Source organism: Synchiropus splendidus, chromosome 13 (assembly GCF_027744825.2).
Source record: "Synchiropus splendidus isolate RoL2022-P1 chromosome 13, RoL_Sspl_1.0, whole genome shotgun sequence".
Lineage (NCBI taxonomy): Eukaryota > Metazoa > Chordata > Actinopteri > Syngnathiformes > Callionymidae > Synchiropus > Synchiropus splendidus.
In genome coordinates this window covers 15,694,584-15,721,042 of record NC_071346.1, presented here as the reverse complement: position 1 = coordinate 15,721,042, position 26,459 = coordinate 15,694,584, and the positions used below count along the sequence as shown (strand labels likewise).

At 40.9% G+C, this 26,459-nt stretch overlaps 1 protein-coding gene across 2 annotated transcripts in view; it reads right to left on the bottom strand.

The window, feature by feature from the left end:
* Window positions 1-26,459, bottom strand: part of brinp2 (bone morphogenetic protein/retinoic acid inducible neural-specific 2) — a 172,170-nt gene that overhangs the window by 32,165 nt on the left and 113,546 nt on the right. For both annotated transcript variants that reach the window (XM_053883064.1, XM_053883063.1), the window contains exons 4-6: window positions 16,847-17,037; window positions 14,039-14,220; window positions 2,056-2,161 (exon numbers count right to left, since the gene is read on the bottom strand). In XM_053883064.1, coding sequence (XP_053739039.1) covers window positions 2,056-2,161; window positions 14,039-14,220; window positions 16,847-17,037 — 479 coding nt within the window. The remainder of the gene's footprint in view (window positions 1-2,055; window positions 2,162-14,038; window positions 14,221-16,846; window positions 17,038-26,459) is intronic.

The following is a 26,459-nucleotide window of genomic DNA, read 5'->3' as shown; positions in this document are numbered from 1 at the left end:
GGTGTCTAGTATCACCTCATCTATTCACACTGAAGTAGGGAACTTGGTTCACGTCTTGTTCCAATGATTTGACATTACGACACACTAAAATAGATATAATGGAGTGGGACATCACATACTTTACAAGACTGGACATGGAGGGGCAGATGAGATGCTGCAACATACTGTGTACTGTGAACATACCGGAGAGCCCCGGTTCCAGCACACCTGCGTCAGTCACTAAGCTGCTAAAAGAAGTATTGGACATGGACAAAGAGTTTCTGGTTGGTAGATCGCTCAGAGGAATGAAGCCGAGGGCAAGCAGGACGACTGTGTTGACGTCTTTTGATGTGCAGGAAGTCAGTCGTCTTCACAATCGAGGCTTCACTGTTTCCATCTTCTTAGCCTAACCACCGAGTGCGACCGACGCAAGACAGCTACTTTCAAGGAAGGGAATCAGCTGCTACGCGGGCGGAAAGGTGTTCTCTATGGATTTTACTGTCCATCACACGTAACAGAACAGTTACAATAACTCAATTCATGATTTGACTGTGGCTCAAAGACAGAAACAAAGCCCACATTTGCAACATTTGCTGCTGAAGGGTTAAGAGTCAGTGAATAATCCCTGTGTTAAGAAAGGAGTTGTTTTTGATATGCATGGAAACAAAGAACATAAATGAAAACCTTGGTCATTTTATACAGTTTCAACCAAAGCTGTGGTTATTTTGACGTCATACCAAGATAAAATGACCAATATTATATGGCATGACATACCTGCCATTCAAGGTATTTACCTCCACTTGGGGGGAAACAAAAATAAAAATAAAATCCCAATTTCAAAGGATTGTTTCAACTGAAGAACTAAAACAGACACGTTGTCTGAACCATCAAGGGGCCTTTGTGGGGACACTTTGATTTTCATGTCACATATGCACACACTGTAACAGCAAGACCAAGACGCCTGAAGCGATAAAACACACCCGCACAGAGAGAGAAGAGAGAAACATCAGATTTTCTCAGATCAGAAAGTTAGACAACAGCGGCGTACTGGAGAATGCAGGGAACAGCCTGGTAAACAAAGAGATCTGCTGCATAAAGTGCCATTGCATAGATAGATAGATAGATAGATAGATAGATAGATAGATAGATAGATAGATAGATAGATAGATAGATAAAATTCATCTTTGCAGATAAATTTCCATTGTAGATTTGTTTCTTTATTCACTATTTTAGTCTAACTGTCGTTGGCTTGATTCTTGTGGGAACTGTGTAGACGAACAGCGCCACCTACCGAGGTCTAAAAATAATTACACTGTTTCACGAAACCACGTCGACCCATAACTATTGACAAAGTCAAAATACTCTCAGGCACTGAATATCCATTTTCATGATGCCAAACAGATGCAACAGTTAGGGACGACATCACGAGACTGTAACTGGGTGTCACTTGAAATGGTGCTGACCAAATTCTGCAACAATAAGACGACATCACACTGATACCAAAGTGATTAAATCCTTTAACTTGTGAGTTTCTTACAAGTTCTAAGATATGTTACTATTGAGGAAAATAATATTTATGCTTACAAGGCCTTCTGGTAATCCATGGCACAGGGGAATAGCAGTCCCTGCTCTGCTGGTTCTTCACTGACTAGAAGCACTTTAACTTATTAGATGAGCAAAAGCTCAAATAAGACTCTAAAAGCTTCAGTAAAAACACTCCAGGTGTACTAGGTGGAGGGTCAGACTGGGGTCAGACTGGCAGGAATGGACCTTCTACACTCTGATCAGACAACCGATGCCCCATGAGGGTGTGAGTCAGTGAAGTAGAACAGAGATATGAACTACCGCAGCGTAAAGCAAAGGGTCACTCAGGCCAACGACTCCACACACTTGAGGTGGAGGCCCTGGCAGGTTGGTAGATGGAAGTGGCAGAGTCAGTTGCAGTGTCTGTGAGATGAAAACTCTCCCTATGCAGTGGACCATGTCTTCAAGGCTGCCACCGAGTGTCTCAGAATTTAAGATGAATGCATTTGCATTTTGGTATGTATGAGTGGGTGTGATGTTATCCAGCATTACCCTTTAGGTGGATCTTATTTTCAGGGCTGTGCACCAACACTGAGCTGACTGAATCCAAGCTGTCGTAGTTACTGCAGCCGAGGGGGCCAGTCCTGGTTTCAGTTACCTAGGAAACGAGGAGACAAAATCATTACTTACCATATACAGTATACATGCACATGAATCCGCCAGGTAAGTTGTGTTACAAAACTTTGCGAGTGAATTTCGGAGCGAGAAAGTTGCGTCACACTGAAACTGCACCAGCCCTTGATCTCATCGCAGGGAAAGGCAGTTCATAAAGTCCATTGTGAAGAAGTCATTTTTCAAACTGATGCTAGATGTCCAAGGGCAGAAAATGCAAAACAGGGCATTATACATCCCGATCTGTCTGCGATGTACGGTAAGAGAAGAAGGAAAGAACATTAGAAGCACATTACAAAAGAACTGTCATCAATATTAAAATATAGGACGGCAATGGAAATAATTTGGAGTTGAACTAGAGCTTTTCCTTTTGAAAACAGACCAACCGTTTTTAAAAGCATTTTATATCATGATCAATAAACTGAGAGCTTTCTGTTTCACTTTTTGATTCTTCAACCTTATAGTTTTAAATTAAGTAATTCACATTTCCTTCTTACCGGGATTAAAGTCTCCATAAAATCATCTGATGTGATGAAATACCTGCACTTCTGATACTGACGTTTTTCTTTTTTATTTTCATTTTAAATTTTTTTTTTTCATGGGCCGATTTTCGCGGATATCTCCTTACTTGCTAAAATCTACACAACAAAAGGAACGTTAATATTTGATATTAATGTTTTGTTTCACATTGTGAAAACCAAAACAACATTAAAAAATAAGTTTTTTAAGCCAATGTGTCCGATATTGTCACATATAAATCAAAACAAACAGGGAAATAAATCAGGATCAGGTTATCAGAGAGCCAACAACTTTAAACCAAAGTTAACTTTTACTCCAGTGCTGTTTCAGAACTTTGCACAGCTAGGTTTATGATGACATACAGGAAAAGAGATACAATAAAAATTTCATGGACTCAAGACATTTTTTTGGCCAACAGAACTTGGCTTCATTTCAAAAATGTGAACCAGTCCACCTGCTTGAGGCTGAACCAGCTGTCCAGCTGTTATCACCTCCTGACTCTTCCCACAGTGCGGCTTTATGAAAGAAACACAGCACCGGTGGGCAACACTGTTCATATGCCGAATACCACTGACTATCATTTTGCACCAGTTCTACAATATGGTGGCTTGCTGTTTGTATTTGTGCATCCAACAAAGGCTATGGTACCACAAAACAATCCTCCTCCTCACATTCTGCTGCCGTATATATGATATACCACTTCAATAATGTGTAAATAGCATTCAAGGCTGTTGTCAAAACCTTCTTAGAAACTGTCAGGTTCATAAATATTGGGTCATAGACATAATTCGTATCTTCATGGCCGTAAACGGCATGGATGGAAACCAACAAGACAACAGCAGACATCCATGGTTTCTCAGGGGCAGGATTGGATGTGAGTAGCTATTAGCTGCTCAGCTGATCTATAGCTAGGTGTGTGTTATTCCCTCTTTATACTGTGTACAAGGAGCAGATAAAAGCTCAAGGGGTCATTACAAGATTGCCATTTGCAATCTGAGATGTCGACTCTCAACATATGATCCAAAATGGAGTAGATGAGGTATCATGAAACGGTGTCTGAATTTTCAGAGGCCATTAGGTGGCGCTGTCGGTTTATAAAAGATGTGAGGTTTTATTGAATTGGTAGTTGAAATTCAAACATGTTACAGCAGACAGTGCCATCTGGTGGCCACTGGAAATCAGGACACTGTTTCATGAAACCTTAGCAACCCTTCACTAGTAGCTACCCATTTGAAAGCAACCTTTCCAAACATTCTGATCACTCGTAAGCACCAAAACACCCACAGAGCACAGAAAATGGATGGTGATGGGCTGCTGAGGCTTCATGAAACAGTGTCCTCATTATCAGAGCTGAGTGGGTGTCGCACTAAAAGACCTGAGGTTTAATTGAAATGGTTGTTTGCAGGTAAATATTTTAGAGCATCTTGTGGGCTCTGTTGCCAGGGACACTGTTTCATGAAGCCTCATAAGCCCATCACTCGTGCGGGCTGACCAAAGAATGAATCCCTTGGTGAAGAGAAACCCCTTCACAACAATTGGGAACACTCTCCTATAGGTAGTGTGTGTGTGTAGAGAGGCGCATGGAGATGGAAAGAGACTGCTATTGATCCAGAACATGTCATACATGGACATGTACAGCTTCCCATGGAAATAATACCATCAAATTCATTGATGACATTACGACCAACAAAAGCAGCGGGATGCATTCTGAAGTGTTATCTTAGTCATTTACAGCCAAGTGGTGAGGAACTCATTGGTCAACACTTCACCATGCAGCTGGACGAAAGTATCCCAAAGAATACTGCATAAGAAACCTAAGAGTGTTTCAAGGCTCATAAGTGCAATTCACTTCACAACTGCCAATTCAGTGACCCCACCTGGGCAAAGGCACTTGCAGGAGAGACCACCAGAGATGAAACCCAGCAGTTGGCTATGTCTTTGTGTTCCACACTTTGGCCTGGAATTGACTATAACAGATTTGGAACCAAAAAAAAGGTTTGATCTACGAGTGCTTATTTGCCCCATTTCCTTTGGTCCTTCTAAAAGTGGAAGGCAAAAACCTTTCAAACTGGAAAACACATCTGGTTCATTTCACTTCAATTTCAATGAGGTTCTGAGTTTCTGTGAGACAGTAGCTAGTGACGTGAGGAGGTTTCATGAAACAGTGTCCTCATTTTCAAATGCACATCATCTTCAACCCAAGAGCGCCACCTACTGACCATGGAAAATATTGACGCAGTTTCACAAGAGGTTGATTTTACACCCGTGTTTACTATACAAATCAATTATGTGTCCAGAAAACTCACTGTCCATTTTCACTCAGCTGGGTTCAGAAAAAGCAAAGCAAAGAAAGCAACTCAAAGTAACCCAACCGATGCAGTAGTAAAACAGCTCTGGGTCTTTTTTGACTCCATTATTCTTCACACGCGCATAACTATTCCCTGCATAACCCAGTCCTTAAGAATTCTTTTTTGTTTGTTTTTCTTTTCACTGCACAGTGACTTCATTAATATTCCTTACACTGGAGAACCAATTTTAGGTTTGTCCCTCATGGTTTGTTTGTAGAATCCACTGATTTGTCAGAACATTATTGGTGTTGTCTGGTGAATAAACAACTGCGCCTGTGACAAACTTCAGTGATGAACCCCCGGAGAGTTGCAGTCCCATCTGGCTTGGTTTAAATCTCCCCAAACACTATTAGTGTTCAACATGGACGTTGTTTTTTTAATGTATTTTTTAATGTTTACTCTTGATTAGGATATATCAGCTGCATATAGTCTATACGGACAAGAAATACAGTACAGTCCGGCTTTGGATGATTTTATTGAGAGCTGGCTTTGTCATATCTTCAGATAATAGAGGCCTGAAATGCATGGCTTTTATGAAAGTGTGCAACATCAAGCTGACTAAGTCCCGCACAGCTTAAGGCTTTATCATGTTTTCACACTTTCAAATATATAAAATCTAGCAGTAGCTAGAGTGAAGCCCATTCTGCACTCTGATACTTAACGTAGACTTTTTTCAATTTCAAAATAGAGAAAATGATTCTGAATCCAGTTACATTTCCACTAGTTTAAAAAAAAACAAATTGAGATGAACATCTTTTTTAGTCATCATGGTCATGCCAAATTAAAACGTCAACATGAGCAGTTTTAAAATATGTCAGTTGTATGTAGCTCTCACTTGCATTGCATTTATCCATGTCTGCTCAGCCACCAATGCCACCATTGCCTCCTGACACCAACGCAAATACTGACAGGAGCTGAGATCAAGCTTAACCCTTTGGGCGCCAGAGTTTTTGCAATGAAATATTCATCACTATTTCAGAAGGCTGTATCTTGAAAATGGCTAGAGAGGAAGGTGTGATCCAAAGTTCAGGGTGGAGATAAATTCACTTATCTAACTGGCATATTGTGACTTCACCCAGTGGCAGAGTTATATAACTTTTACAGATGTTTATCGTATCCACTGGAGACATTCTTCCTAATATCCAATACAAGGATAATGATGATGATGATGATCACAAGGGCGTCATAATTTAGATTAGATTACAGGATTGAGTCAAATCCAAAGACTTTAGTGCAGAGAGTGCCATCATAAAACAGGGACACTGTTTCATGAAGTGTCATTCATTTAATTTCCCGCTACAGAGCAAAGCATCAGCTCCAGTGTGTGCTGTTTTCAATCTCTAGTTCCTCCGAATTTAGACAGAAACATGTCTAAAAATGTTGCTCAGATGGAAGATACAGATTTCTGCCATCTGGATGTGTAAAGTAGTAACAACATCAGGTATCATTTTAACACCTGTGCTTGTTGAAACACGGCAATGCTACCCATAACTTCACAACTTTGGTGCCCATAGCCCATCCAGTCAAAGGTTGACCACTCCACAACCACTGAGTTGTGGGTGGCGTTTTCTTTCTTTCTTCTTGACCACAGATAAACAGATGAATACAGGGTTTAAACCTGAACTCATGACCACATTTTGAAAGGCTAATAAATATCAACAACCTTGTTACAGTACATTCAAAAGCATGAACACACAAACTCACAACAGGATGAGAAATAAATGGCCTTTAGAATTAAGAATATTCAAGCACCAAATTCACAGCAAAACACTGTTGAAACAGTGAAAATAAATACATAAATATACCTATCGTGTTCCAATAACTGACCTTGTAGACGCATAATTACACATTTTCAGCTTTTTTTTTATTCAGGATATTCAGTCATGTTCACATTTTGCAATTTGACGTGATTATAATACAAATGTAATGCTGTTGCTCCTTAGTTTATTTGTTTATTTCTTTCTGTAGTTATGACTCAAGTTCCAAACAGATTTAACAATACTTTATCTTCAGGTGCTGAAGTTTTGGACTGCCAAAAAATGTCTAAATTCCACACAAACCCCCAATTCCTCTGAGGAATAATCTATTTAGTATTGCTGCCGTTGAATTTAAGTTACCAATTTCAAGGTAAAAATCAGAAATGCTTTGCTGGCTTTGGTCAGAAAACAACTGTCCAAATAGCTACTGTAACTCTGAATTCCAGCAGATACAAAATGTATAACCCACATGACAAACACTGCTCTTTTCATCATCGCACCCGGTAAAAAGGAATTGTTAGCAGTGACATTTACCAAAGAGTGTGGTCGAAATGAGACGTTTCTGAGGGTGCACTGCATTTTGCATCAGACGGAGATAATGCATTTCTCACACACCTCCCACTGTGTTCTACAGCCACTCAGTACCCAGAGGCGTACATGGCCACAGGTCAAGTACATCCCACTCAGTGTCGCTCCCTCCTGGGTGATGACTTGATCTGGCGGAACACACCACAGCAGGTGGTGAGCATACCAAAGATCCGCGTTTAGCAGCCTTATGTAAAGGAGACTCTTTTTGCAAATGCGTGAGTAGGCGGCTATATGTGAGTCCGACAGAATAAGTGAATTTAGACAACTACTGTCTATCTATCTATCTATCTGTCTGTCTGTCTATCTATCTATCTATCTATCTTCATAACATCTTGTCTAGCATCCGTGTTGGTTTAAAAATGATATCTTGTTTTGGCATCACAAAGCTGTATTCGAGTTTTAGAATTTTTGGCAGAAATAATCGATACTGCTCACTTGTGCAAAACCAGTGGGGAAGATCAGCGCAAACACATTGCTGGGATACTGAATTGTTTATATCTCCCCAAGAGGAACAGCAGTTTCTTCCTTGTTAGATTGTCTTGATGTTCCTTTTAACTAAACCCAGGAAGTTCTCCGGTTGATCGGAAGTTTATCTGATCAGAAATATTAACTGAAGGGCATGTTCATGTAAAAAATCCTGCTGATGAAAATGTAGGAAAGTGAGGTTATCAACTTGTCAGTTTTCCAGTTTAATACTGCACCAATGTGGGCTTGGACGTCTCCATCCACATTGAATGAATAAGATTCTATAAAACATAATTTCACATTTTAGAGAAGTTATGGGCAGCATTTATTTTCACTGTACTTTACATGTGAATTTTACACACAACATACATGGATCAGACACTTCTGTTGAACGCTAGTGTAGAAGTACGACAGGCCTGATCAAGACCTTTCACACTTTACACATGGAGTTATTAACACGACTACTTTGCTCGCAGAGACAATGAAGAGCATGTTAGAAAGCTCTCAAGTTGTAGTTCCACTGTACCAGCAAAAACCAATGAGTCACTCACTTAAACCACCAATTCGTATTAGTGCAGTGAGGACTGGGTTGATTTTGAGTCAAACTTGCTCATGGTGAGTCCTTAATAAAAACATTTGATTCATAGACACTTAAGATTCCAATTTTATTGAACTATGTGAAAAATGTTTTTGAATAACAAAATACTTTTAGGAGCAGGGATTTCATTTTTACTAACATTTTTAAGTCTTTAAAATTATTTTCCTGAACACTTCTCAGAAAACTTTGACCTGGAAAAAAAATCAAATGAATACAAAATAAAAAAAATGTGTTTCTATGTCAGCACAGTATCAGAACAACGTTCAACATTATTTTCCTTCAGTGGTTCTGAAACTGATGTGCACAGACATGTTTATATTTTGACTGTCACCCCTCTGGCCTTCACTTTTCAGTCACTGTTCAGCTTCTATTGACTGAGGTGAAGGTTCTTGTATAGTCATGGGGACTTTGTGGAACTCAGATGTGTTGTAATGACCTCAGACTTCATTGCTAATGGATCATGAAGGGACAACACCACAGAGATGGACAGCTCTCATTCAGGTAAAACCAAATACGGAGCATGGTAATTTACCATTCGAAAGTTCACAAGGATTTCACAACCAGGGGTTCAGTGTTTTTCATTTCAGATGGACTGTAACCACAGTGAACAGCTCATTTGCGTATCGTATTTGTTTTTTCCTTATATTTTTCCAGCACTCTGTGATCATATTAACTCTGAGATATGAGCACATTCAAATGAAATCTATAGAAAATGTGGAACAGGGAACTCATGGTTGAATTTTGGTGGTGTTCTGCATAACCATCAGGAACACTGGAAGGATACAACACTGTAGCGCAAGCCAGAAAGTTGGAATATATTTTGTTTACATTATATTATATACATACATACATACATCCATCCTTATCATCCAACATCCACCAGCTCCAACTGGGGGATCCCGAGATGCACCAGGGCAGTGTAGAGATATAATCCCCCCACCTCATCCTGGGTCGACCCCTCGAACTCCTCCCAGCTGGCCGAGTCTGAAACACCTCCAAACGGAGGCGTCCAGAGGGCATCCTCACAAACCACTGCATCTGGCTCCTTTCGTTGTGGAAGAAGTACTGGCTCAACTCCGAGTCTCTCCTGAGGGACAGAACTGGGGAAAACTCATTTCAGCCGCTTGTATGTGGGATGTCATTCTTTCGATCATGACCCACAGCTCATGGCCATAGGTAAGGGTCGGGATGAAGACTGATCGGTAGATAGAGAGCTTTGCCTTTTGGCTCAGCTCTCTCTTACACACAGTGCGGTAGAGCGACAGCAATACCACCCCCGCTGTGCCGATTCGCCAACCAATCTCCAACTCCCTTACGCCCCCACTTGAGAACAAGACCTCAAGATAATTAGGACCCAGGTGAGGACTTCCTTGCCCGACGAGAGCAATCCACCCTTTTCGGGTTGAGAACCATGGTCTCGTGCTGGTCCTCATACCAGCCGCTTCACATTCAGATGCAAACCGATTCAGCGAGAGTTGAAGGTTGCACCATGATGAAGCCATGGGAACCAAATAATCACTGCAAATAGCAGTGACTAGATCTTCAGTCAACGCAAACCCTCCCCACCATTGGTGCGCCTCAAAATTCTGTCCATGTAAACTAAAAACAGGATTGGAGACAAAGCACAATCCTGGAGGAGACCAATCCCCAGACTTGCACCCAAGGACCTGGACACAGCTCCCGGCCCTGAAATACCGAGATTGAACAGCCCTCAATAGGTAGCCTCGCACCCCATACTCCCGAAGCATCTCCCACAACTTGTGCCAGGGCACTCGGTCATATGCTTCTCCAAGTCCACAAAGCACATGTAGACTGTCAGGTCATACTCCCAGACACCCTTGAGAACTGTTGAGAGAGTAAACAGTTGGACTGTAGTTCCACGGCCAGGACGGAACCTGCATTGCTCCTCTTCAATCTGAGGTCCAACAATGGACATGGATACATACAATATAAAAAAGAAAGGAAAATCCAATGGCATTAAATGTCTTGTTTTGGTTCGACCTCAATCCAAGCAGAAGTATGAGCAGAAGCAGAAACCAACTTTAAAATGTATTAAACACTGAATTACACTGGAAATTTCGAGGCCTTCAAGCATTTGTCTAAAACGAAACTAAAACTGATCTCATTTGAAAATTTGAAAAATGTAATAGTGTGTAATAATCCCCTCAAACTCCAAAGCAAACGAAACTAAAACTGATCTCATTTAAAATTTGAAAAATGTAATAGTGTGTAATAATCCCCTCAAACTCCAAAGCAACAAAATAAAGGAAGCAGAAAAATAGTAACATTACTATGAATGTACCAGTGAGCAAAGTTGTCCCTCTGGAGTTGCTGTAGCTGGCGGCATCATGCTCTTAAACATCAGTAGCCCCTTCGAGGCGTATGTTCTCTTCATCAATGGAATCTGTCTCTGATCGATACAATAATGGTTAAATTAAGGCTGAAACCGCTCAGTTCTGAATAATCTGATGTCTGTGTCTGTGTGCGTGAGAGGGGCTTGTTTTTACTGCCTTGTGGGGACCATTTTTTGACAAAATAATGACCTCAAGGGGACCTTTTGCCGGTCCCCACCAAACCTCAATTTGAGGATGAAGACTTCAAAATAACTGGGTCATTAAAACTTTGTTTTAATTTGGTTCAGAGTACTGGTTAAGGTTAGCCATTTGTTTTGGAGGGTTAGGTTAAAGATGAGAGGCTATGGAAAGAGTGGTCCCCACAAAGATATGTGTATGTGTGAGAAATACACAACAGACAGATCACTCCAGAGAAGCAATCGTGAACGTAAGTGCTGCACTGTTATACTGACAGTTTGACGCTCCCTTGTGTCTTGTGTGTTTCTCCCTTGTGTCCGACTTTCCCTCACCAAGTTCCGACAAAACCGCGCATTTTGAGTGCTTCAAGGTAAATAAAACGCCTGTGCACCATGCTCCCTGCTGCCTCTGAGCTGGTGACATGAATAAAAATATATAAATACAGATCTGGTTCAATCTTTCCTAAACCACCAGTGTGTGTTTATGGGTGCACTGTGGCTCAGTGAGTGTCCAGCACACGAATTACGTCTTGGGGAGGAGAGAGACAAAAGCTGGAGTCTGTTCATTTTATAGAGCTCTTAACACCCTTTCAGTCGCAACTGACAGATCACCAGTCAACGCTTCAAGGCAGCCACATCCAGGCGGCTGAAGAGCCGCATGTGGTTCCGGTGCCGCAGCTTGCCGACCCCTTATCTATGCACTTAATATGCTTGTTTTGGAATCTTGTTTGACATGTTTACTACCGAAATTCCCAGACTCACACTCAGTTTTTCATGAGCCACTTTTAAAAAATTAAATTACAGCTGTTTTTGTCTGTGTGTATTGTGACAAGTCTAGTTATATTGGCAGCATCATCCACGCTCAGAACATCGCTGAGTTTGCTTTCATCATCAGTGCCATTTCCAAACCTGATGTCACATACTCTAGGGTGCACAGAAATCACTTACCTTTCTATGGTGTGGACTGCACCGCTGCACCCACGGCTTGTAGACCAGCCTGGCTAATGTATGTACAAAATCTATTGAGTGCTTATATTCATGCGGTGAACAGTGGGGAACTGATGATAGATGTTTAGTGAAGCTTTAAATACAGATAAAGACAAATCTTGAACAACCATTTGTGTGGATAATGTCCACAGAAAAGCAGCTTCTTCTAGTTCTAACTGCCACTGTGTCATTACCGACCTGGTTAGGATGCCATCTGCTACTGCCTACTTCAATATTCCTTTCACTAAGGTTTCAGCCATTTCTAACTGCTCGAAATGGATGAGGTGGATGGAAAGAATCATTTCCTCCACTTTGAAAGAGTTTTGGGGAGTCATTGGTGTGTCCTTGTGGCTGACAGCTGGTGTTCCACCAACTCTGTTGCGGAGGGCAGGAACATTAGCGTGGATTTATATCCCATCACCAATTTGCAAGCTTTTCTCTACCCTTCCATCCACTTCTAATTCGTGCACCGATAAATGATGCTTTCAAACTTGAACTCCACTATCGGTCATTTGTTTCCCTCATTTTTTAAAATCTGTTTATTCCACCCAGACTTATGTTGATTACTTTTGCGCTTCGGTGGATATTTTACCATGTGAAAATGTTATTTTCATCGCGGAATCATCAAGGCTGGCCATTTGCATCCAGTCAAAAAAGGTCAGTGGGGAACTATGAATGTTCCTTATATATACCAGTATGCCTTCTTTCACAGGTGTGTGTCCAAGAGTGAGAGAGACTTTCTTCTTCAAACATCCTGGTTTGTCTGTGGTGAGTGCACTGGAATATTAGCCAATAAATAAAAGAAGGAAATAGATCTTGTTCATACATAAGCTGCACTGGTCTACAAGCTGAGGGCGCAGTGGTGCAGTATGTGCCGTAGAAAGATCAGTAGTGCACTGAAAATGGCTTAAAAATGTATGAGGATCACTTCTAAACTAGTTATCTAGGGGTCCAGCATGGAGACTGACTCATGAAACAAACTCTGAATGTTCTGAAGTTGAATCATGAACTCCTCACATCTTTTATTTACATTAAAGTGCTCAAAATGCGCCATTTTCTCCCTTGTGTCCACATTTCCGTCACCAAGTCCCAACTAAACAGCGCATTTTGAGCGGTTCAAGGTAAATAAAACGCCTGTGATTTCATGAGGCTCAGCTTTTAGCCTGTACAAACCCATATATTAGCCGCGTCTCTGCATAAACCTCAGCGTTCAGACCACAAGACAAAAAGTAGCGGCTTATTGTCGAGAAATTAAGGTTATTGTTTATTTACGGTTAATACTTAGTAATTATGGTGTTGTTTACAGTGAACTTTCAGTGACTATTTCAATCACTTTTGCGTTTACATACAATACTATAGGCTGACTTCTGCTATATAGTTGCTATTTGATACCTTCGGAATGAGTATGCGTTGCAATGACTCACGAAAAAAGCAAAAAAAAGTTTTTACAATTTATTAAACTGTGTAACTGTTCATGTTGTTTAATCTGCACTGCAGTTGCATTGAGGCAAAATAACCTGAACAGCAGCGTTTCTCACTTAAAAGTATGTCAGCAATGCATATATTCATGACACATTGTCGATCTTCCAGTTTGTCAAATTGACAGTCCAAGCATATTTGCATAGCTCGGCTAGCGAAGCTCATCTAAAGAAGCATTATTCTCTTCTGCAAACTCTGCACTTAATTCATGTCAGCACATTCACTAAATATGAACTCCAGTTGCAGTGTATTTCACAACATCACCACTTCCATCTCATCAAACCACCTTGTCACTGCTGCATTTATTGGACTGACACTTCAAATATGTCTTTGTTCATCCACTTCCTGCAACTTATTCTTTGCATCCCAGCATTCCAGTCATGTTTTCATTCAAATAATGCTGTCAAACAGCGTTAAACTGAAACACGAGACACCAGCAAACACATTAAAAGATTATTTGGATGTACACTCAAGCAAAAAGTCAATTGATCACACTATAAACTTTTACAGTACTTACCAAAAGGATTTATGCACAGTGTATAATGTATAAAAACCTGACAGGGACTGTAGATCATATTTATGAGTTCTTTACCTTAATAGCAGAAGTAGCAATCTGAAGGTGGTGCAGTCGCCTGAGGGTGCTTTCGCGATCAGTAAAATATGAAGCCGCCAACTGATGAAGCAGCTCCAGCGACACCACCGAGCTGTTGCTGCTGCCTTCCGACTTCTTATTCAGCTTCTGCTTGTCCAGAAAGATGGTTAAAGATTCCTCTCCTGCAAAGAGGTCAGCACAAGTCAGTTTGTTGTAGAGACGATCTCTTTTTTGTAATATAGCCGCCACTTTAGTATTCACTTTGTTGTAATATTCCGCCATCAATAAGGAGAACTGTGAAGTAAAAGGTGTTCACGTTAATATTTTAGCATGCTGGAGAAGCAGACCAAAGAGGCTCCCTGATGCAAGGGTTGGGTAGCACCATTTGTCTCCTCCTTTCTGCAGCAACTCAACCATGAGATAAAACGTGAGTCAAACAAGTGGGACATCACTTAATGGTGATATATGCTGTAGATCTTCAAACTTCACTGGAGCCTTTGGACACCTAGCAGCGCTGTATGGTTATCTGTCCGGCACACAGACTCTCACGGTTACAAGATACGTGCAGAATGCATTTGCGATTGAACTCACAAGTGACATGACACAGAAACCAGTTATTTGTCACCAAGATGAGGAACTTCAACCACACTGTCAAAGCAACACAAAAGTCAACATAGTTCAATGCTTAACATGCATCACTGCTCTAGAAAAAAAAACAAGAACAGAAATGAAAGAACAGCCATTTCCAAAGTTTATATTCAGAACAGTTTAAGTTGAAATTATAATGAATAAGTAACTTTCATTGCTCCAAAGCCTATTCATTGTTATTATTTTTCAGTCATGATCAGCATTAGCTCTGCAGTAATGTTGTGTATTTCCTCTGTTTCGTTCCTTTTGTGAGTGACACATAGTGACAACCAGCTGTAAGCCATCAGCAATCAACGCACCTGCCACTTGGGTTTAAACTCAGTCTGCTGTGTCAGACCTTCTCTTGTCCTACACAGGTGAAGTTGACCTCTATTGCTCCTGGTGTTCTCCTGTTACATCCCGGGTGCTTGAGCTTTTTTTCTGTGTGTATTGTACTGCGAGTCAATCAGCACATGCTTCCTGATGGTCCTCTGCTCATACTGTTACAGTTGCGTGTTTGTTGTGACAATGTGAGCCTTTCAGTTTTGTGTGAATGAGTCTTAACCACCACGTTGCCTTCTGTTGTCTGACAAGTGTTGTGTTGTCTGTTCCTCCACTTGTATTTCTGATCGCTGCTTCATCTCATTTATTTCTTTTCAAGTGTTTTTTTTCTCACACTTCTGCGACACCTGACTTAATGTCTGAGTTGGAATTACTTTTATCCGCTTAGGACTGTGCTGTACACAAGTTTCATATCAAAAACTATGGTTATGGTAGATTATAGTATTGTATATTTTCGCAATGATATGAATCAGGAAAATAAATCGGGACAGATATGAAATTTCATCATGCCACCCAGGCCTGCTGGTCTCAGCACTTTCAGCCATTACTCCCACTTGGATCCAGTTAGTCCTGTTTCCAGACCTTATTTATGTTATTGACAGTATAAATGTTAAATGTCCTTTATTAAACTTAAAAAGCGAACTAACTGGCGCTCAGATAATAACCACTGACATGTATATATGGAACATCAATCAGTTGTCTTGGGTTTGACAAGAAATTCCTTCTGTTAAATGTACTTATCCCGCAAATCTGTCTGGATTCATTTGTCTTATCGGTGGATGTTGATGTCATAACCACAATGAATGACGATGGGATGGGGCATTACTTTACTTGAGCTACGTGTGAGAACTTTAGCTAAAAAGCTTTGTCAATTTCTGCATAACTGCAGTGACTGACGCGGGCAGTTTGCAATACTGCACGATGCAGGTTTGTGGGGATACCATGTCCTCTAGATGTTTTTTTTTCTTTTTTCATTGACAGAAAATACATTGCTGGTTTTTAATTCATTTTAACTGTTACGATTGTTTTGCTGTCATTTAAATATGAATTACTTTAATTCAAATGCCAATAAAGAACTCAATAAAACCATATTTTGACCAAAACAACTTGTGCCAATAAAAACAATCAAACCCTTTTTTTTTTTTTTAATTGATGATGACAAACATATGTCCACTTTTAATCCCTTGAATTTAGCAGTTGTAAACATTAAGTTTGAATCTGCGATATGGACTTAGGACATTGAATTTGTCAAATCAAACTAGCGATGACTGAAAAATGGAGTGACCTCGTGCGGAGGATGGAGTGCAGAGCAAGAATCCAACATGTCAATCGAATCCATAAAGCCAGTAAAGTTGAACGTGCAGCTGAAGTAGATTTTAGTGTTCAGACAAGGCTGACTGTGTCTAAACTGTTGCTAAAGATGTATCAGCCACATGTCCAAAGCTTAATTCACATCACTTTGAGCAGTAGTTCTTTAATACTCAACCTGTGCTGTGATTCCACTGAGCTATTTAGCTTTGGGCGTCTGAGTGTCTCTTGCATCAGTCATTTATGATGAAGGTAGGAGTGAAGAGAAATCCAATAAAAGGTGACTCGTGGTAAAAACCAGGTTAATTAATTCCCCTCTCATGCTTTGAAAAAGCCCCCGTGTCAACTGAAGCTTATCTCTGTGGAGGATTATTGGGAACTCACACCCAGAAAGAGCAACAGTATATCACATGGAGTATTATTGCAGTTGGTACCTTTGCTGTGACCCATGACTTCCATTGAACTGTACCTTTGGAGCCAAAAATGAGCATTTAAAAAGAAAAGCGAGAGCAGCAAAGTGGCTTTTCTTACCTCCCAAGGTAGCTGACACCAGAAAGTGGGTCCCGTACTTTTTGATAAGATTCTCGTTGATTTGCTGTAAGGTTGGCCGACGTCCTAGTAACCGTAGATTTCGCAGAAACTCTGGAGCCAATGGCAGGGGAGCTTTGAGGAAGTCTCGCTTCTCTGTCACCAGGCTGTTCACTTTCCAGTGGCTGAACTCCCTGTAAGGATAGAGGATAGTGGAAATCTTCAACAAAATGGAAGTCACATAAAAAATGTCAAGTCATGAGATTGTTTTGTTTTATTTTTACTTTTATCTTTTATTATATCTTTTTTTAGGGTTGGTTTCGGCTGACAGATTTTCAACTGAGGCTAGCAAAATACATAGCTTAAATCCATTATTGGAGCTGTGAAAAGATGTTTTTACCAATTAAGTTCAAAGCAAATAAAATAAGAGAAACAACTCTTTTGCATCTAGAACAGAGGTGGGCAGTCCGGTCTGGGTGGTGCAGGTTTTTGGTCAAACCAATGAGGCCCTTTGCTGAACAGTTTGCCCACTCCCTGTCCTATAACCTCCAATAACATTGTGTCATGTCGGGTCAAGCTGAAAACTAGCCTCCCTGATTCTTCTGAACGACCAAAGAGGATTGGCTGGAACCCTTCCAGTACGATTTTCATGGGACACTTTGAAAGCTGTGCATTTCCAAGCATCCAAATAGGCAGCCATAATATTTGGGTCACATTGCGGAGCAGACTGTAGTGATCCAGGTGGGAAGTGCTCATTATAAACTGTGGTATTTTTACTTTCAGGAGAACTCTACCCAGCTGGGGAAACTGGCAAGGTTTCTGCACCAAGCACAAGCTTCACTTTTAAGTCCCAGGAATGTCCATGAAGTTGGGGAGTTGTAATTGTTGCGCGTGTACTTTGAAGTTCTTGTACTGCTACAGTGTTGTGTGGTGAGGTTTGTGGCTAGTGAAGCATGGACTTCCGTCAGATTAACAGGGTTTGAAATGATCAAAATCAGATCAGATTTTTTTACTGGTGACGAAACACTAAACAAAAACAAACACTTTTAGTTGCACTCACTTATTAATTGTAGGTTATACTGTAGCCACAAGTCACAGAGTCACAGTATGATCAAATTGCCTTACATACAGTATCAGGTATTTTAGTGGATTGGTGATCACAGCACAAAATTTATTCTACAAATACAAGAATTTGTGTACATTTGGAGAATCCACAGTTTTCTGAATGCCATGCTCCAAAGGACAGAAGTTCAAAACCCTGTAAGCCACTGCTAAGGCTGTATTTGGTGCCTTACTTCTAGCTGACCAAAAACTGTGTTATAGTGTAACAATAATACTACTACTGGAATCTTTACAAACCTAAGGTGCTGCAGTAATACTGAGCTTACTTACGGTATACCTTATGTGTTATGGCCATGTATTTTTTCAGTCATTGTGTACTGAACGAAGAAGTCATCGCTTTGTCAGTCCACTGTATCTGGCAGTGAATATTATCCAGGTGTTTTGTTATCCAGGAGACATTTCTTATTCCAAAATAAATAAATAAATAAATGAAACTTTTTTGTTCCCTCTGCATTTCAAAACCTCAACCCCCCTCTGCTCCGGCGAAATGAAGTGCCGGAGCTGCAGGTGCAATCAGCAGTCTGTTAAAACCTTGTAATTAGAAGCATCTATCATCATTAGCCAAAGAGTCAGCCGGCAGTCTCACCCTAAACTCTTGGAGAGCAGAACCAGGAGAAAATGATGCACACTTCTTCCTCCGTTTCCGCCCTGTCACCGTCGCCATGGAGCGGCTCCCAAAACACATCAGTCTGAATCAACCCGGGTTAATCAGTCTGCAAGTCGTCGCTGCCATCCTGAGACTCCATGAGAAGTAAAAACCAATGGTAGCTGAGGCGCGGCTGCTGACAGAAGTTTACCGCAAATAAATAAGGGTGACCTCAGCGACGGGTCAGCCTGCGCTGAGCGGCAAACATCAGTGTGGAAGGACGCCATTGGGGTATTAGACAGGGGTATTACAGCTGGTTTTTATATTGAAAAACATTTGTAAAAGTCAAGACTATTCTCTGTAATGCCTGGGAGCGTCTCATAAAATAAACAAAACTAGAGTATTTACCCTTAGTAGGGTCAAAGGTGTTTTGTTTTTTAACCCAGCTGCTGGGGATGAGAGAGAAATGGAAAGGACAGAAAGAAACTCGGTGAGCCCAAGTTAGTGGGCTCATGAAGCTTCATGAAACAGCGTCCTCATTTACAGAGCCCACTAGATGGCACTCTTGGGTTAAAATTGATGAGTGGTTTCATCAAAAATTTTGTTCAAATCCCTAGATTTAAAAAAAAATAGGTCACTGTTTCATGAAGCCTCATGAGCCCATCACTTGCTCCAGCGCCAGAGTTGTCTCTTTAGACTAAAAGACAGGAAGGCTACATGGCTGCACTGCTATCAAGGACAGAATGTGATAACAGCAAGTAAACCCTCAAACAAGACTGCCGCCACAAGCAAAGGCTCCAGAACAGACGCTTTAAAAATACACACATGTATAATGCTGAAAATATCCAACAGGAAAATGCATGTGACTTGCATAGCAAGGACTAGAAGAAGCAAAAAAATAGTGTGAGAGTTTGTGATGAAGGAGGATGTGGACTGCACCTAGTTGCATTGATCAGGAGAGAAAGAGAGACTCTGCAGACATGAATGCAGGCAAGGAATAAGACGGTGAAGGATAAGTCGAAGAAAGAACACATCAATAAACATAAAAAAATATATATATTTAGAGGCGTTGGCTTTAGCTTCAAGCAGGAAAATCTGAGAAGAGATGAGATGAATAATGTAGAATAACAATTATGAAGACTGTGATATACAAGTAGAACTTAATTTGTTCATGACAAAGATCCGGTGGAACCAGCAGTATGTTGTGGAGCTAAAAATAGTGTTCCAGGATGTTCACAATGCAGTGAAACTCAGCAGAAGCAGAGCACATCATCTACATCGAGGTGTTCTCAGGAATATAATGGACTGTCTTGCATTAAAGGTGGAGCAACTTACTGAAAAAAAAATTGCTGCTTGAATTGATGTCATGTTTATTCAAGTTTGTAGAGACACAAGTGAATGAAACCACTTGGCTCCACATAGGGTCAAAGACAGCACAAAAAGAATAGAATTGAATGCTGTTTGGTCATAAGAATAGAAATTTATCACAAAAAATAGACTCTGGGGAACCATCCATCCTCTCGATAACATTTGTCTGTGGGACAAACCACACGGTTTTCAGCCCTGAAGGACTTTATATCCAGGGAGCCTACGCACAAAAACATGGTGTATGCTATGTAATGACAAGGTCCACATGAACCAAAAGTATAGTACATGCAAATATCTTGCATTACACAAGGATCAACAGGTGTCGCTCTATTGGAAACACTCCAGAGGTGATCCTGAGTTGTGCACTTTGGAGACACGATTTAATATGGCTTTGTATTTCATCAAATTGAAGTGACCTGGGTGGTTGTTTTGCTCACAGACCACACCACGTCTCTAGCAGCTGAAGTTCAACACCTGAGCTTCTTCTTACTAGTAAGTGAATTTAATCCTAATATTAGTCCCTGTGATGAGCAAGGGTACGTGCACACCCCAAATTCTGTTCTATCGTCACAGCAGTGTGCGCACAATATGTATTGTTTACGAATGAAACATTTGAAAAAGAGGGGACTCTCAGAGGAAAATCTCAGAAAGACGGTTGTTGAAATCGTTATTTGCGAAACTGAATGTGGACTTGGGAAGAGAGGCGTCAGGTAGACCCAAATGTGGGAGGTAAGCAGCACGGCAAACTGTGGTCCAATCCAAAAATGTACATAATTTCTTCCCCCTTTTTAAAGATGCAAGCTTGCTTTCTTCATTACCGTCAAGTTAGTGTGACCTAACACTCCCGATCCTGAACAAACAGACATTCAAGTATCCGATGACATCACCACTGAACTACTGACCAGTGAAAGCATCCACTCAGAGCGTTGGATAAACACAACTTCTATACAAGCTGGTGTGGGTTTTCAGAGTTAGACGGCTCTCATGGGAACATTTTCTGTGTTTTGTTTTCAAAAGTACATACATACATAATATGCTAATATCCCTCTGCCTCTTGTTAAACAAGTCAATGAAGCAGCTGAGGTTGTGGTATTAACTTTCTGTCAACTACTGCAGAATCTTCAAGGCTTGGAGTAGAGGGTGCGCTACGACACAGACAAGACAAGTACAACCTGATGCGTCAGCCAATGTCTCTCTTAAAGTGTAAAGAAATACATTTCTTTCAGGTCTAATAAATTGTAGTTTTTGTAATTGCGATACATTTTGATTTTAATATCTGATACTCATTGAAGTAGAATCTGTGTTCTGAAGCAAAACATCAGATGGGAAGTGCTCCAGCTAGCTTTTGAAAAACAACGTGCCATTCAATGTGCTGCACCTCCAATTGGTGGAATAAAGAATGTTTCCTGTGAAAACTCTGTTGCAGTGAATAATTGGATTCAGCAAAACGCACCTGTTACCGTACCAGCATATTTAGTGATATACAGTTTCTCAGATTGACTCTTCTCTTATTGCTTTATACACGAATCAAATAATTCAGTCACAAAACAGAGCATGTCCATTTTTCTTTCTTCTCTGAAAAAGAACTATTACATTAAATTAGACGAAACATAAAGACACAGATTGATCTGTGCAACCCCTGCTATCAATCCCCCCATTCATTTTAACAAACAGCCACAGATACTCGGAATTATAATCAGATTGAATTAAGCGAGCACTCAAGCATACTAATGCATTTTTCTCCAAAACCAACTGCATTACCCCGGAGATGTTTCTGCATTGAGAGCCACATCAAAAGGGAATAAATAGTTGAGGTTTATTTATTGCATCATTTGGATCTGATTGTTTGAAAGTGAGATTAATGGATCTGTTAACAGAAGTGAGCATCTTTTTTCAATAGAACATTTGAACATTAGAGACACGCAGTCCACGTGGTACATTATAGTGCTGAACAGTATGGACAAAATGTCACATCTCGATATTGCATGTCGGATTTGTGGTCGGCTGGTCGTAGGTGCACATTGAAGGACAGTCGCAGCTGTGAGGTTCACACCTGCCTCGGCTGTGCTTCGCAGGAGCCGCAGAAGAATTGATATTGCTGTTTTCGCGACGCTAATATCGTGACTGCTAAACTTCCATATCAGTCTGGTTTCCTCCTAAATGCACATTTGTTTCTGTTTCTCATTTCTTTTGGTCAACACCGATTGCCAAAGTTTTTTTTTTTTTTTCTTAAATGAATCACACAAACCTAGTGAATAACACTAACATTGAACAACACTGTATAGAGAACATTGCAACTTTTCAAGCAAAAATAAACGACAAATAAACAATACAAAAGGCAAAGTATTAAATATAAAATAAATATCTTTTATTCCCTTTTCAATGAACAATGAACAGATCAAACCTACAAGTTAACTTCACTCATCAATTGTTAAATACCGGAATGTTGCCAACAGCGACCTGTCAGACCGCTCCTCTTTTCATCGACCACATGTCCAGGGAATGAGTATCTGGGTTTCACCAGCGCTATTAGCAGCTGAAAGCTCCGGCTCTGACGAAAGAACTCGGCTGCTCATCCAAAATAATAAACAAAACAATAAGCACTGGTTTCACCTGAGATTTCCTCCTGTTAGCTTGGTAGTGCTGGCATTTGATGCAGTGATTTGAAGTGTCTTGTTCGACCACCGAGGCAGACTTTTTACTTTTACTTGGTGGAGAAGCTGTATATATATATATATTTATATATATATATATATATATATATATATATATATATATATATATATATATATATATATATATATGCTGCCATAAGTCTCCAGTCCAAATAATACTCAATAGTTTTTCTTCGTTCACGTACAAGTGGAATCATTCAGAACTTTCCGTCAGTTTCCAGTCCATATCTCCGGATTTGGACGAGGAAGTTCTTCATTCAGCTACTCTCCATGGATTAAGAGAGAGCTAAAGGTTGCGCAGCTATGAGGGCCTGCATCATCATTAACATTTCATCTCCCTACAGGAAACAAGTCCAAATTACTGCCAGTGACTTGTGCAGAAGCCTTGTACATGTCTGCTGTCCAGGGATTTAACTGTTGGCCTCCTACACTTCTGCAGCGTTTCCCAACACCTTTCTGCGTAATCCTATTGTATCTATCTCCACAAAACAAACCGCCTCGATGACCCAAGAAAGGACTTCCTTGCATTATTCCCACATTAAAGGACAATAAACAGTGCCAGTGTTGTAGCCCAACTCACCTTCCTGTCGGTTGGAGCCTACGCATTTAGACATGTTGTCCGGCTTGCTGTCTCACCAACACACAAAGACTTGTGCACACATGTTGCCACGAGCAGCAATTACAATCCTATTTGAGAGCAATGCGCGAGGTGACAATCCTCATCAAACACCCAGCTACTCGAGAGTCAGCAATCACAAACTTATTAGCACATAGAGGAAGCGGCATTAATGAATACGAAAACCATCTCATTACCTCCAAATAGACCTCCGCTCATTACCCTGTTTAAATTTGCTTTTTCAAACCAGCAGCTCCACAGCTGTGTTTTGGTGACAAAAGGATTGTATAAACAGAAATAATATCGCAAGGTTTTTGGTAGACACATCAAGCAGTTGCTATCAGGCCAGGGTCAGGTTTCACAAATGATCCCATCCAAAAATAAAGCAACAAACAAACAAAGATTTTATATTTAAAATATAAGCTTATTTAATAATAATAATAATAATTTTAAAAAGTCAGGCTTTGTCCTGCAGTTTGTTATTCAAGTCTGCGGTCACAGTCTGTGGCACATGAGAATATCTCCCCAGAAATATTTCAAGGATCTAGCTGAGGAAATCCCGCTCACATGTGGAATAAAAGAAAGATGAAAAATACCATATTACTTAAATGATTTCTTTCTGATCCGCATCACTTAGTTACATTACAAAATACTGTCCCCTGATGTTCTGTTGTCTGAATAGCATTAGATGAAGGAGAAAGGGAAATCACATTCAACCTATTAGAGTAGATATGTTTTCATATCTGCAACATTAGCTGCAGCCTTTTTCCCCAAAGTTGAATTAGTACATTCTGGTCATAGACTAAATGCTCCCTGTTTTCTTGATCTAAAATGATGCCATCTGACATTTAATCTGAACGACTCAGATGAGGGCAGTACCACAAAGCCGAGCGTGAACGACCGGAAGAAGACACTCTTCCACTACACTACTTCCTCATCCATTTGTAAAGAAAACGGTTCGAGCAACAAATATTCAATCTCTGTGTTATGCTTCATACTTTTATCTAGCACACCTTTGATACCAACAAACATCTGCTGCAGCAAGTGGTTTTGTTTGCGGAGCTCCCTCTGCAGGAGCCCACGCTGCTTCAGTCACAGAGACGGACGCTGTCATGTTTGTTAAAAATGAATTCACTCATGTCACATAGGGTAAACAAGTGCTGTGACACAGAAGACGATGGGATCTGGTGCGCACATGGACGGCAACCCGAACAACGATTGGCATAACCCACTCGTCTCAATCCAAACGTCATTTTCCAGGAAGCACATTCATTCAGATCAGGAGGTTATTCTGATCATCTGTTTCTGACTGCAGATTCACTGGTGAACCCAGTACAGAACAGGTCAATGCAGTCAGTGATACAGTAACAGTTTCAGACCAACGATGCCAAGAAAACGACATCATCCATGGTAATGTGTTCTCTCTTTTTCGATAGTATTATGCTGGTGGAAAATGCCAAGAAACAGCTTCAGAAATCCAACTTTCCCACTCCACTACTTGAAGAGTTTGCAGAGCGAACAACATCAGGCATCCAGCCAAACATTACAAATGTGGTCAAGCTAACAAGTTCTCAAAGCAGCCTGACACTTGTGCTCATGCCCTAAAAAGCAAGCACCTTGCCCTTTGTCTTCCTCTCCATACTCGTCTCATGTTATTTCCCCTGACTGTCTTTTGCGTATTACTCCCAGTAGTATGCTTGTACCTTGTTCCCAGGTCTACTATCTGATTTTACCCCACCGAGGTAATATTTGGACACACGTCCCGCTCCTTAGTTCCCTTTGCTCTTTGCAAAACTCTTGTGTAGGCTGTTTTGCAGTCATTTGCTAAATAAGCTGTTTTAGCCACTGTTATCTCCGCAGGAGAATTTCCTCACCCCAGATTCATGGATCATAGGAACAGAGGATAAACCCAGGCAAAGCAAACAGAATGTAGCAAACTCATGATGTCAGCAAAAAACGTAACACCAGGCAAGTAAATTGAGATGTGAAAAAGCTGTGAATATGCAGATCCTTTATAGGAAATGGCTTGTGTTTTTTTTTCAAAGCACTTATCAATTAAAGCAACAATAAATCCGATTTTGAAAAATATATTCTTTTCATATTCTCTGTGATGGTAGGCTTCATTCTCAGAGTCTGACCCTCGAGTTATTAGCAGAAAACAAACGATAGACTACATAACTTTCTCTGAGGGACCAACATACTGAGAGTGACGTCACAGCCACCCAAATGTGAGGTATGTATTTTGAGATGCTGACAAACGTGTCAGTGTCCGCCAGTCATTATCTTGTGTTTACTAAAGTATAGTGTAGATATAGCCAGGCACACGAGCTAGCTATGACATTAGCCGCTAGCGGCTAACATTTCAACATCCCAGGCAATCGATCTGGAAGTTATCAAAGAAGACTTGTTTCTTGCTCTGATGTCTGTCTCCACTGTCAACTAGAAATAAAAGGGTGAAATGTTAGTTACCTGAATGTCACTTCAGTTCTATGAATACATGGGGGGCCCTCTAACAGGCTCCATCTGAACGGCCGCTCACGCTTTGATTTGCTGTTTATATGCTCCTATTTGAAACACTCTGAGTCATGAAATAATAAAGTTGGACAGGAACAGAAGCTGCACCTTTGTCTTTATTATTGCATGTTAAAGTTCTTGTGTTAGTGGGAGAACAGAGCATCCTGAAGTAACTCCAGGAGGGAGGTGGCCAGTCTGGTGTCATGGTGCAAGGACAATAACCTCACCTCAACACGGACAAGACAAAGGAGATGATAGTGGACATGAGGAAAGAGAGGAGACCACATCAGCCACTGTTCATCCGGACGCTGGACGTGGAGAGGGTGAGCAGCTTTATATCCCTTGGTGTCCAGATCACTGAAGACTTAACATGGACCCACAACACAGCATAGCTAGTCAAGAAAGCTTAACAGAGGCCGTATTTCCTGAGAGGACTGAGGAAATTTGGTATGTCAACCGGGATCCTCCACAACTTCTACAGCTGCATTGTGGAGAGCGTGCTGACCAGCTCCATCACTGTGTGGTACAGCAGTGCCACAGCCATGGACCGCAAACACCTGCAGTGACTGGTAAGGACAGCTGTGTGGATCACCACGACTCCATTGCTCTCTCTGCACAGCATCTTCCACCGCGGAGTCCTCAGGAGAGCTGCCACTGCCACAGCATGGACTGGACTCTCCTGCCCTTAGAACGCAGGAATTGGAGTGTGGAATGCAGATCAATTTTAAAACCTCT